Consider the following 13,163-nt stretch of genomic DNA (forward strand, 5'->3'; position numbering starts at 1 on the left):
TAAAACTAGGAGGCAAGAAGTAAATGGGGGATAAAAAACAATGAATGTATAATATAAACTTAAAAATATAGGTCATGTACACAGAGAACTAAAGAAATCAAAGTCCAGTGGCTTTCCCAGTAAATTCACCACATGGATTAAAGACAAAGAAAAGGCACTTTTAAGTATATAGAGAACAAAATGAAAATCCTAAATAAGATACAGAATCATTGTAGGGTACATACAGATGATAAAACAGCAATCAGTGACCTAAAAAAAGCAGAACGTTCACTACATCTGTGACAAAAGTAATCTTTTATAAATGATTTATAAAGTTTTAATACAGCTTCTTTAAGAAATATGAGGACTTTCGTATTACAGGAGACTGGGCAGGATGGTTCGGTGGCATACTCAAGCTTTCCCAAGCCTACAATTCTGACTGCACCATTTCTCCAAGGCCCTGGATAGAGCAGGTGACCACGGGCTGCCCTCCACATGCTCCTGACAGTTCAATTCAGCACAAGGCTAATGATTCTAATCAAATCTCATGCTTCAGGGCTTCAGCTGGTTTCCTGAAAGAGATGCACAGGAACATTTGTTTTCCTGATGCACAATTGGCCGGGTGGATTTTGTGAGGAGAACGACTCTTATCTGGAGCCTTAGGGATTTGTGCAGCTAGACACAATCTGGTGCAGTATGCTGGTGAGGAAAGTCCTCCTTCTTAGATGTTGCCTTCCTTATATATTTGGATTCAAACTGACTACCACTTTTGAGACCCAAGAGGAATTTTTACTCTGTGACTGGAAAAAAAAAAAAAAAAAAAAGGAGATTTTCTCCTTATATGAATGACATATTTTACCTGCTAAGATTATCTGGGTTACTAGCAATACCCATGCTGATGTGACAGAATATTTAAAACACCTAAGGACAAAAATACGTCAGTTCAAATTGAGTCACTGGGTTCAACTTTCAGGTAAAAACGGTAAAAATGAAAAAAGTCAATGAGACTTTCAATGAATTCTAGAACTACCTCACCTCAAAAAAAAAAAAGAGCATTGCAGCATACTTTCCAGATGGCCCTTCTTGACATCCTCAGATGCAAAATGGTCTGGGCTGACTGAGAAAAGGGCTCAAGAGATGTATATTTTGTGACCCTGGAGAAAACCAAGAAGTCTCTGCTGGCCAGAAAGTGCTATTTTTTTTGCTTCATGCGTCTCTGGCATTTGACACCAGCATTCTATGTCAAGCTTCTTGAATGTTTAAAAGTGACATCTTTATGAGAATTAGTAGGGAAAAAAAACACAAAACATATAAAAGACCAAGTGAACAGCTTATTCTGGGTACAGCACTTGGCCACGTGATTTCTTTTTTGTTTTTACTGGACAGCACAAAGGTTTTCATTCACCCATGGCCCATAAAATAATTTTTTTAAGACTAAGCCTTTGACAAAGAATTAAACATTCACCAAAGAAAATATTCCACAGCTCAAGTCAATGCAATCCATCTTATCCCTGCTGACCCTGGTTTGAAAAATTTGGAATTACTACTTCGATTGGGTTCAAAGCACTTTGACAAGCTGCTCATGAAGAAAGCTTTCTTCAAAGGTTTTTTTTTTTTTTCCCCTTTTGAGCCCTCATAGAAGACCCCTAGTAAATGCTTTTTAAAAGTAACATGTGAGTGTCATGCTATATGGTATGCAGAAATGACAACACAATAATAGCCTGTTTTTGATCTGAACCGGTGAAGCAGACAGCTCTATTATGGATGCATGCTAGAATGACTAAGGCAAATACAAGTCTTGCTATGACTCATTGCTTAAAGTAAGCTAAAGGCAGAAAGATTTTTATTTTTATTTTTGAATACATTCAAATGAAATTATTTTAATTAATTGTTTCATTTTTTGCAGAATGATTCATACAGCATTTATAGCTAATGCGGGGCAAGAAGAAGGAGACACAATAGGGTATTCTGACTACTCCAGAACAAGCAATCTACAGAAGTTTGGAAAACTACTCAAGGTCATGCTGAGCTCCTCTTCAATGTCAGCAGGACATACAAAGCTGGAAATCATTATAATATATTAAAAAGGGCAGAGATTAAACCAACCTTTCCCGAAATGCCACAGTACTCCAGCTTGGATCACTCATAACTGACTTTTCAACCTATCCATCGAGCACAAGGTGGCTCTCAACTTGTAATCCATGCAGCTTAACCTATACTGCAAGCATTTGCAGTACAGTGCTGTAAGCCTTCTGTCCCTCTCCAGTGCCACGTGTCACACAAGGCTTGCTAAACTGATCTGTGATCAGTCAACAAACTACATGTACCAAGCGTGGTAACGGCAGGGAGAGGCCACTGCATTGTCACAGCAAGGGAACGTGAGAGTTGGTGAGGTGTCATGGTGAAAGACTCAATGCTGTGGTTCCCTCTCCAACCTCTGACCCATGATTTCAGATGCTTTCCCCACAGGACCAGAGGAAGGAACCTCTTCTGTGCATCAGTAAACCAGGAGAGGTGAGTAATTGAGCAGATCTATTAAGCTGAAATCTTACCATGGGCTTATTAATTACTTTGAGATTGGCCCTAATATTTTGGACATGCTGATTTTACTATTCTTGGTTTTTCATTACAGTAGATGCTGGCTCATCAATACTTCAAAAACACTTAACCTGTTTAATATAGTCAGTGAATTTTAGAGATTTGGGCTATATTTCTGCATCAGAATAGGCATGAATATCATGCAACAAAACAAAACAAAAACACCCATGCAACCTGACTTATAGTGACCAACTGTTACTGATCACTGATCATAGTAAAGCAGTACCAATATTTCATAATCTGCAAGAAAGGGGTAGCATACCACTACTGAATCATCACAGAGAATGCTGGCAGAATTACTACAAATTCTTTTGGGGTGGGGAATAACCAAGAAATTTAATTTATGAACTAAACTGAATTATGAAATGAACTGAATACCTTCATTTAGTATTACCTAAATGAAATTATGTATGCATTTTAAAGCAGAAATTAATTCATTAAAAATACACTACCAAAAAGACCATGTCCTACATTCGGCTTGTTTCACAGAATTGCAATTTTGAATAGTAAGAAGGCCATCCAGAAATGTCAACTTCAGATTTTCTCGTCTCTTAACTTTGGATGACTTCAAATGGCTTTAAAAGAAGAATGATCATTCTCTCCGTAGCAAAATAACAACCCTATTACATTCCAAACACAAAGCTGACCTCCATTTATCTGCAGTTTCCAAACTACATGGAAGAAATAGTTCACACAAAAGCTGACCTGTGTTTATCTGAGTTTTCATAGTACACGGAAGAAATAGTTCAAGTATTAATCAAAGTAATGTCACTTTCCAATATGTCTAAAAGTAATGCAGTATTCTCTTTCCTAATCCACTTTTTCCCCAATGAGTCATACTCCAGTTAAACCTGCTGTTAGGCTAATCTGTTAGGCTACTATACATCCATGCTAAAATCGTGTCAGCTACATGCACAGGAGGATATCTGAAACTGCATTTGGAATGCCAAGACAATATTCACACACAACTTTTAAGTGCAAAACTTCTTCTGAAGAAAAAGCAGAAAAATACAAACTAAGCGTGTCTGAAATACAAAAAACATCTTCATTATAAATATACTTTATAAATATGCTCCATTAATGTTGCAATACATGTTTTAATTATGCAAATTGTGATCTCTTTATCCACAGTACTAAAGGAACCCTTGAAGTCATTCTATTAACTGCGTGCAGAACACTTTGTAATTTTCCACCATCTGCCAGCAGCAGTGAGAATGCATTACCTTCTTTCCATGTCTTCCACTGGAACCTGTTTTACCCACAGCAAACTTGGAACCTTCCTATGTATTGCTCAGCCAGAGACTTCAATGGAGATGTTTAGATACCATTAGTGAAATGCCTAAGAAACTGAAAATGGATAGTGACAGTCCTTTTTGATATCATCTTTCTCCCAGTGACAGTACTAGGTGAACTGGGAGAGTCATGGGATCTCTTGTAGTTAGAAATAGGCTTAAATTCCAAAGAACAAGATTTAACCTCTGGCTTTTTTTTTTCTCCTCTTTCTCAGCCCCTTTTTCAATGACCTTTCATGGTAGTAACTTCAACATGTGGTAACTTCAATTACACGTGGTATGAATTTTCATCTGATGCATGGGCAGGCATGGTCTTCAGCAAGGAACAGCGGTGCTGAAAATCTAAGTGGTAGAGTACAATTTATATGTTCTTTTCTGGCCATTTCCAAGGCAACAGCTGCTCATCCTGAGATACTTCTAGTCTGTGACAGCAGGCTTCAGCAGTCCCAGAGAAGTATAAGCTACTTCTGCTCTTGTTCAAGACTCTCAGCCTACAAGGTCAACCCTCAAAAACACAGCTGAAGAGGAATTTTCCGTCAGCATTACACTGTCCTCTTTTTACCTAAAAGAATCACTCGCCCCATGACTTAGATGTTTCAAAACTTTTGGGATAAGAACGGTTCTTTCCTCACACGTGATTCTCCACACATCATCAACCTGTCTAGCTTCCTGATAGTTGTGACCTCTTCTTTCAAAAACATAGAAGCATGAAAGTCTCTCTGACTTACGAGATCCCAGACTCACTGGGAGGGCAGGGGATTTAAGAAATACATCAAATCTTTGAAAATGAAACCGGTCTTTGTCAGAACAAAATTAAACACTAATAATAATACAGCTAAGTTTATTTTCTCCCATTTTGGAACAGCACATTTTTTGACATTTCAGAATTTCCAAAGGAATGGGAATTCTGTCTTAGACTAACTGTATTTAATACATGAAAAGCCCTGCACAGCATCCTGATTTCAAGAAATGAAGTTGAATTGAGAGGGACTATTCAAAGAAGCAAGTATTTGTCAGCATAAGCAGATGTTATACACTCAGCTCTCTATGAAATTGGTCACACATTGTAAGATGCAGATGAATATATGAATTTTTATTACAGATGAGGTACGCTATGCATGCAAGTAACTTCAGGCAAGTGACTTTTTAAACTGATGAAACAAGGTCAGACACTGAAAGATATCAGGCACTACAAGCTGCAGATAGAGTGGTCACAAGACTTTCAGAAGTTATCTAGCATTTAATTCATTTGGATTTATGTCATAGAAGTTTCTAAAAAATTATTAAGTGCTTATCTGCATCTTTAGTGGCTAAATTTTTTTTTTGAAAACTGCCTCTTTAACATAAAGAATCAACTGCAAGCAACCAGAAATCTGAGAAACATATCCAAAGGACTTCTAAAAAGTGAGAACAAAAACATTTCCTTCATGGAAAACTAATGAGCAGCTGTGAATATAACTAAGAATATTTATAAAAAGGGGATTTGCTTCACACCTTGTCTGTCTCCAACTCTTTTTATTTAATATTATGTAGCTTTCATCCTTCAAAGTGCTGCAGCACATTTATTTTTATGCAAATGTGTATTTTTCTGTGAAGTCTCTATCCTATACTGAAAACATAGCAGTTACACTTGAAAAAAGTTCAGCTATTTATTATTTGTTTTGACACAGCAGAGGGAAACTGGGAGCATAATTGTTGCGATTCTCAGGTGCAACATCCTTCCCCAAAGGTTTTCCTCCATAACAGCTAAGCAGCTAATTCCCACAGATGTTCAGGTAGTTAAATTGCGTTCAGTCAACCTTCTCTCACAGAGGAAAATACAAATTTTGTAATGTATCTAGAAGTCTAATGAATTCAGGGACTGAAACTGTAGTGTTGATCCCCTTGGGTACTTCTCATTATCTGTAGTCAAAAAGAATGATTTTATTTATCTCTGCTGATCTAAGTTATCACACTGGATGGAAGCGAGGGGAGAAGATGCTTCCCTGGTAACAGTATTCCAAACTTCTAGCTTGGACAATTTAAACTAAAACATCTATCTGCTAGCTCCTTGATAAGCAATTTATCTCCAGAAGCATCGGTACAGAGATACTATAAACCCACTTACTTTGTTTTGATCATTAATTCCTCAATTGGGATTAAGGTGTTTCGGAGACGTGAGAATAATATAATACTGGGGTGAGTTCTATACAGATTAAGCAATATTGCAGCAGAACTTTGAGCGAAAGCAAAAATTTCACTCTTCAAAACAACCTGGGTGAGGCAATGCCATGGTATTCCTTCAAAGTCTTTCTAATCTCATTAACTATCAATATGCCTATGAAAGGCTAACAAATGGCTAAGACTGTTTTAAGTTTGTTGTTAAGACTGTTAAGATTTTGGGAGAGCTTTTCCATAAACTTTCTGTATTACATCAAGCAACTCAGTCTCTCAGGGTTTCGGATCCTCAGTCTGTAGCTGGAAATTATAGTAATCTAACTCCTTGTATGGCACTGTGAAGGTCATCTATTGCAGACTGTGCAGTATTCAGAAACCACGGTCACAGTATACATAAATGCCTATAACACAACAACCATAAGGCAATGTGTATAAATTGTGTCACAAAATGAAGCTTCTAAAAAGTCAGTACTGCTGTGCAAGAAAGGACTCACCGTGGTGGTACATTTCATAACTGAAGTTCAGTGAGTACAAAAAGAACAAAGAAAAGAAAAGTCATTCTCAAAGTTGACAATTCATTGAAAGTTAACTGTTTTTTTTTTTGTTTGTTTTTCACTTGTGACTTTTAGAAGCTCCTAATAGTAATTCAGAATGAAAAAGTGACACAGCAACACAAGTTCAATATGACCACTCAACACATACAGATGGAGAACATCCTTTTTGGTATTGTGCTCCATAGGGCTTCACAGGCCGGTTTTTCAGATATGGGTTTTATGCACCTGTATAAATACAGACCAGCATAAAGAGTATCAAGGGAGGAGAGCAAAGGGTTCTTCAGGATCATCTCATCATCAACCAGCATGTAGGAGAACAGTGCAGCCAGAACTATCTTGGGAAGGGCTCACTTCCTCTGTCAAGTCTTTCCTGGTTAAAGGAGCCCCTAATCCACTGTCATCATTTCCCTCTACACAATGGAAAAGCTGCAGGCATGCTAGAAAGGGCTGTGTGATTATTTGTGTTGTTGTTTTGTGTTTCTTTGTTTGGCCCTATGTAATAGTTGGTTCAACCTAAAATAAAAATGTTGTTTCCACTGAGTACCTACTGAGAAAGAAAGAAAGAGATTGTGTCCATGCATCTATATCATTTGTAGCCTGTAGATTCACAGGCTTATTTTGTGTATAAAAAAAAAAAAAAAAAAGGCAACGAGTTTCAGTCCCTGATCTAATAAACACTTACATGCAACAGTCTGTAGCTGTGTCAACGTGAGAGATTTTAATCAAATCACATTCCTTGCTAAAAAATACTCTTGAAATCTGATTAATGTGGTTTTAAATCCTCTTAAGTAGAAGACACAAACCTCCCAAATCCCAGCTGAATACCTTAAACATCAGCCTGAAGGGTGAATGGTCTTCCCTGATGGTTTTGTGAAGACTGCATAAGTTTTCCCCATTTGAAAATACTCATTATTGGCTTCAGATTGGCTTTAGGGAAAAAAAAAAGACTTGAGAAAGTTTCTATTTATTTCTAAATTAGGGTGCATTTCCTATACTCCTTTAGAAGGACTACTGGCCCTTATTCAACCCACGTAAATGTGTGTGCACGTATGCATGTTTATTGCACACATTCTCATCTATGCTTTGGCATCACAATTCTTTTCCCACAAGATTTTAAAATTATTTTTTAATTACAGCCTTAGCAGTAGATTGCAGTAACTGACAAAGAACTGAGGTCCTCACCCCTAAAGCTTGTACATTTTGACATCTGCATAAGTGATTTAATTTTCAAAAGCATTGATCCTCCACAGCTCTAATTGCCTTCAGCACCTTAAAAAATAGCATTTGTGACACATTAAAAACCTGTGGGCAAAAATATTGATTTTGCCTCACATTAAATTTCCAGACAATCAGAAAATACTAGTAACTGTATGGCAAATAATTTATGAGATCTGGAGGCTTTGCAACTGAAAATTTTATCTGAGTAATAAAAAAAATGAACATAAATACATACATTTTCAGAATTAGTAACCCTAATAGTTGTGGAGTTTTTGTGTGTGAAGTAGGAGGGTTGTACAAATACAATCTACTAGCAGGAAGACACTAGACTAACGGAAGTTAAAATCCCATGGTTAGTTTAAACAATTGTTATGTATCAATTAAATAAATCTCATTAACAAGATAGGAGGGTAAAGGAAAACGAAAATTTTCCATCTTCTGAATGGAATCATGACATTTACAACGGGTTGCTGTGCTATGAAGTAGTGACCTATAAATTAAATTTAATCATTAGAAGACAGTGTGCTACCATAGAATAACAGTTCATAATAAGAAGCACTGAAAAATTACATAATCCCCTTAAATAAAACAACAGTCAAACTTTTTAAGGCAAATCACTGTGGTATGTCTGAGAAATAGCTGGTAGCATCATTTACCTGTGTCACCGCTTCTTGCCTTCTGGTGGTGAAACCAGATGACAGCATTCAAGAATCATTTAAGATCTAGCAGACTTGAGCAGAGCCTTTTAAATAATGTCTTAGGTTCAGACTTGCCAAACACTAATCCATTACTCTTCACGGAATTTGGAAAGTGGGAATTACCTACATAATATATCTCCTTTTGCTGCATTCAGGTGGTACCCCTTGTTTCATTTCAAATCAAACAAATTAAGTATACATAACCAAGATGGAACTGTCCCATTCTTCACAATTTCTGTTAAGTTCTAAGTCCTCTCAGTTACAAAATAAGGCTTTTGGCTATCAGTTTCTAACCTCACTGAATCAGCACACAGTCCCTGAGGATCTGAATATCAACCTTATTTTGAACCTATTAACTTGTTTTGTCACTTTACTTACTATGCCTGCCCTGAAGCACTTGGCACTTACTAACAACGTATTATAACTTACTCTTTAGCCATGCTTTTTAAATGGCATTAGAAAAATTGCTGGAAAAGCCAAAGTTCTAAAAGCACTGTCTGTGAATAATTAATTTCTATCCAGTCAAAAAGTGACTCTCGTTACCCAAGTGATTTTTAATGAAGAATTCAAAATCTTAAAAAGTTATTATAACTCATCTTTTCTGATTTGTTTTCTCTATTTTATTTTCCATGTTTCAAATGTACAACATTGGTTGTATACATAAATAATGTAACATACCAAAATCCACAAGCTTGACTCCTCCTTCAGTGGTCAAAAGGATATTATTTCCTTTAATATCACGGTGGATAGTTTTGTTTTCATGCAAATGCTGAAGTCCCTGGAAGGTGAGATGTAACCATGAACTTTCTACTAACAGCTCTGATCTCTATATTACATTTACAGAAACAAAAAGTAGCAGATAATTATGAGAAAAAAATAAATATATATAATCCAAAATCACAGAGATGTCATTCTTACAGGAAAAACTCTTGGCACACCATGAGTAATATATATTTTTAATTGCTTAACTTTATGTCAAATAGAAATTTTAAGATAATAGCAGAAAAAAAGCACTATAAATGTATGCTATATATTACACCTTTAGAGTATAAACTCAAAGAAAACTGCTAGAGCCTATCAATAATTCCAATGCAGGAAGTCAAATTCTGATTAAAAGACAATGAGAAAGAAAGACACTTGATAAGCTGATTTTTTTTTTTCTTGTGGAGGTGTCTGAATTCACTAGAACCAATGATCATTTCGCTATTAAAAAATACCTTGGAGCCAGACATAAATCGAACAGTATTCTGTGTATATTTCTGCTATTTCTCAAAATAAAAGTAATTTTTTTTTGCCCCTGCCACGGGCAGGGACACCTCCCACCAAACCAGGTTACCCAAAGCCCGATCCAGCCTGGACTTGAACACCTCCAGGGATGGGGCATCCACAGCTGCTCTGGGCAGACTGTGCCAGTGCCTCACCACCCTCAGAGTAAAGAATCTCCTCCTAACTTCCAACCCAAATCTACCTCTTTTTTTTTTTTTTTTTGCCATTTAACCATTCCTTCTTGTCCTATCACTACACTCCCTGACAAAGACTCCCTCCCCAGGTTTCCTGTAGACCCCCTTGAGTACTGGAAGGCTGCTATAAGGTCTTCCTGGAGTCTCCTCCAGGCTGAACAGCCCCAGCTCCCTCAGCCTGTCTTCATGGGAGAGGTGCTTCAGCTCTCTGATCATCTTTGTGGCCAAATTTAATTCTTGCAGGGCTTTAGCTTTGCTAACATGATCCCTAGCTGCTCGGATGATTTCTCTGTATCCCTCCCAGGTGATCTGTTCACCCATGCAGGCCTCCTGGTGTTTTTGCCGGATTTCTTCTTTGTTGGGATGCATTGCTCCTGAGCTTGAATGGGGGGTGATCCTTGAATATTAACCAGCATTCTTGGGCCCCTCTTCCCTCCAGGGCTTTGTCACATAGTACTCTACCAAACATCCCTGAAGAGGCCAAAGTCTGCTCTCCCAAAATCCAGGGTAGCGAGCTTGCTGTGCTCCCTCCTCACTGCCCTCAGGACCCTAAACTGCACCATTTCATGGTCACTGCAGCCAATTCTGCCCTTGAGTTACACATTCCCCCCCAGCCCCTCCTTGTTGGTGGGAATGAGGTCCAGCACAGAACCTCTCCTTGCTGGCTCCTCCGTCACTTGGAAGTTATCATCGATGCATTCCAGGAACCTCCTGGATTGCGTATGTCCGGCTGTGCTGTCCCCACAACAGATATTGGGGTTGAAGTCCCCCATGATAACCAAGGATTGTGAATGTGACGCTGGTTCTATCTGTCTATAGAGGGCATTACACATACCTTGATTTCACTAAACACTGCTATAAAAGTCTGTGTTAATGGGGACATGACCTTAATTCAAAGAAAAAAAAACATTTACTGAATATTGACTGTCCTTTCACTGAGAGCTTATCTTACCATCAGAGCTTCACGTAAAATGTAAGCAATTATAAGTTCATTCATCCTTTCACCTCTCTTCAGAAACCCTTTCACAAGATCAGTCACAGATCCACCATTGCACAGCTGCAAAATAAAATTGGAATATAAAAAGGAATTAAGAAATGTTGGAGCAGCCACCTGGTTTTATTTTACAGTAGTTTCTTATATTTGTGCCTGAATGAGCTCCTTATTAAACTGGCAAACCACAAATTTGTTCTTGCATCTACCATTTATACAAACAACAAAAACAGCAACTTATACCAACTTCTTTCACCACTTTCTGCATTTAATTCTTCTTGCCCAAATGCAAGTACAGCAGTCTATTTCTTTGTTTTCCTATATAAGCAATTGCCTTTCACTGAAATGGAAGTAGCTTATAGAGCAATAAATTTGCTGTGAAAGCATGTTCTGTGGGGCACGCTAATTGCTTCTTATATTCATCATGTGCAACTCACCAGCAATGCGGATTATTACAGCATCAATTCTCAGGTACAAAAGCTACATACAATGTAAAATGGATTTAAGGCATCAGAAGGCAGGTGGCAGAGAAACTCCCCCAACAGGAAAATCTTCCAAGGTAAAAGTTACCTTCTTTGCCAAGCAGTATGTAATTTGTAGTGCAGAAGGACATTATACGCAAGGGATGGGCTTCATAGATGGAGATGAAAGCACAGTGGAAAGAAAAGTCTCGTTTATCACCAAAACAAGGTGGGTCGTGGATGTAAGATAAATTATAGCCCTTGTAGCATCAGCCCTCTCAGCTCCTTGTTCCAGATGCAGAGAGCCACAACCTACTCTTTCTCCTGCCTCAATTCCAGACAGACTCCAGCAAGATCTGTCCCTTTGCTTCTGCATACACAAGAAGCACAGGTTTGACCTTGTGCTCTAAAGATTACCAGCAGTTTAGCCTAGAACTGCAACATTTCATGTTTATTCTTTTACCACTTAAATTTTTTAGCAGGAAGAAGCAACAATCTAAGTCTGTAGCAGCTCTGTACCTGCAAAGATGAAATCAGTACTTAAGGTCTTAAACTATCCCTAATGATACCTATTCTGCATCACCTAACAATACTCATTGATTAGAGAGCCACTGCCTCTTTAAAGGAGTAGCTGCTTCTAATAAAACAGTGAAATAATCTATAAGTTTTACACTGTATCGTCTAGTAGCTTTTTATACCAAAATAAATACCCACATAAGACATTTTACCAAAGTAGCACAAAATTGTAAATCCTTCTGAGTGCAAATAGGGTAGCTTATTCATGATGGCTTAATTTATCGATAAAATCTTTCAACAGAACTCCAGACATTGGACACTTTTATATTTGATATTTTTTTAATCTGTTCTTATATACCTCTACATTTTTTTTTCTGTGCAGCAACTACAGAAAAGACTTGCACCTTACAGCAAAAAACACTTTACATCCCTTTGTACCCAAACAAAACAATAATTTTCTGACTACTGTAGGAACCCTGGGTTGCACTGAACTTGCACTGCGTGAACGCCTACACAAATATCATTCAATACATAAGTGCTGTGGCAAGATATTTCCCCCCGTCAGGTCAATGAAGGCTCTGGTCTGATAAATGCTGAGCTGTATGGCAGCAATCTTGGTATTGCTTAATCTCACCCCCTAACTTCAGTGGGACAATATGTATGCTTAGAGAAGGGAAAAACTCATGTGCGTAAATGATGAGATTAAGTGCTTTGTGGGATCGGGGTCAGATTCCCAAGCAGGATTGAATTTACTGTCTTTAGGCGTGCTGGTCTGCCTTCTCCACTGCCTTTTGCTACTTATTTTTTCTAAAATGCCATTCACCTTCCCGAATCTCAGCTGTTTTAACTTTGTCACATCACTGACACGTTTAATCATACCTAATGGATGATGACAAGTCCAGTTAAATTAATGCACTTGCATTTCAGGGCACTGACACGGTCTGACAACTGGCAAAACAGCTGTGAAATAAATCATATAAATACAATAATATTCTGTAAATTACTTTTCTTCATTATCTAACATTAAAATTTTGCTTCTTATAGATGGGTCTTCTATTTTGTTTACAGAGCTGGATATCTGTTAGGCTTTCTGCTCAAGGTAAAGAGAACTAACGCAGAAAGGAATATATTATTTCTGTAGGTGGGAGAAGGAAAAATACTTCAGAAATCACCTTCTTCAATACATAGGTAGTAAATCCAACACTGAATTTAATTGTCTGGGAGAACAATGTTTATTTT

The 13,163-nt window shown here is 37.6% G+C and overlaps 1 protein-coding gene and 1 long non-coding RNA gene across 18 annotated transcripts in view; one reads left to right on the top strand and one right to left on the bottom strand.

Annotated features, from left to right (window-relative positions):
* MYO3A (myosin IIIA) overlaps window positions 1-13,163 on the bottom strand; it is a gene marked incomplete at its 3' end in the record, with an annotated part of 121,803 nt that overhangs the window by 78,764 nt on the left and 29,876 nt on the right. For 15 of the 17 annotated variants that reach the window (XR_013947745.1, XM_080583258.1, XM_080583260.1 and 12 more), the window contains 2 exons: window positions 10,909-11,013; window positions 9,175-9,274 (listed from right to left, as the gene is read on the bottom strand). Coding sequence is in view for 16 of the 17 variants with exons in the window: in XM_080583258.1 (XP_080439384.1) it covers window positions 9,175-9,274; window positions 10,909-11,013 (205 nt within the window). Of the gene's footprint in view, window positions 1-7,093; window positions 7,125-7,405; window positions 7,508-8,062; window positions 8,289-9,174; window positions 9,275-10,908; window positions 11,014-13,163 lie in introns of those variants that run through there. The other 2 variants (XM_080583255.1, XM_080583254.1) reach the window with 2 other exon arrangements.
* LOC308191185 lies at window positions 1,819-7,271 on the top strand. Its single transcript, XR_013947778.1, has 2 exons — window positions 1,819-2,493; window positions 3,709-7,271. It is a non-coding gene; the product is annotated as an uncharacterized lncRNA (long non-coding RNA).

Source organism: Anser brachyrhynchus (assembly GCF_964034855.1).
Source record: "Anser brachyrhynchus genome assembly, chromosome: 2".
NCBI classification, from domain to species: domain Eukaryota; kingdom Metazoa; phylum Chordata; class Aves; order Anseriformes; family Anatidae; genus Anser; species Anser brachyrhynchus.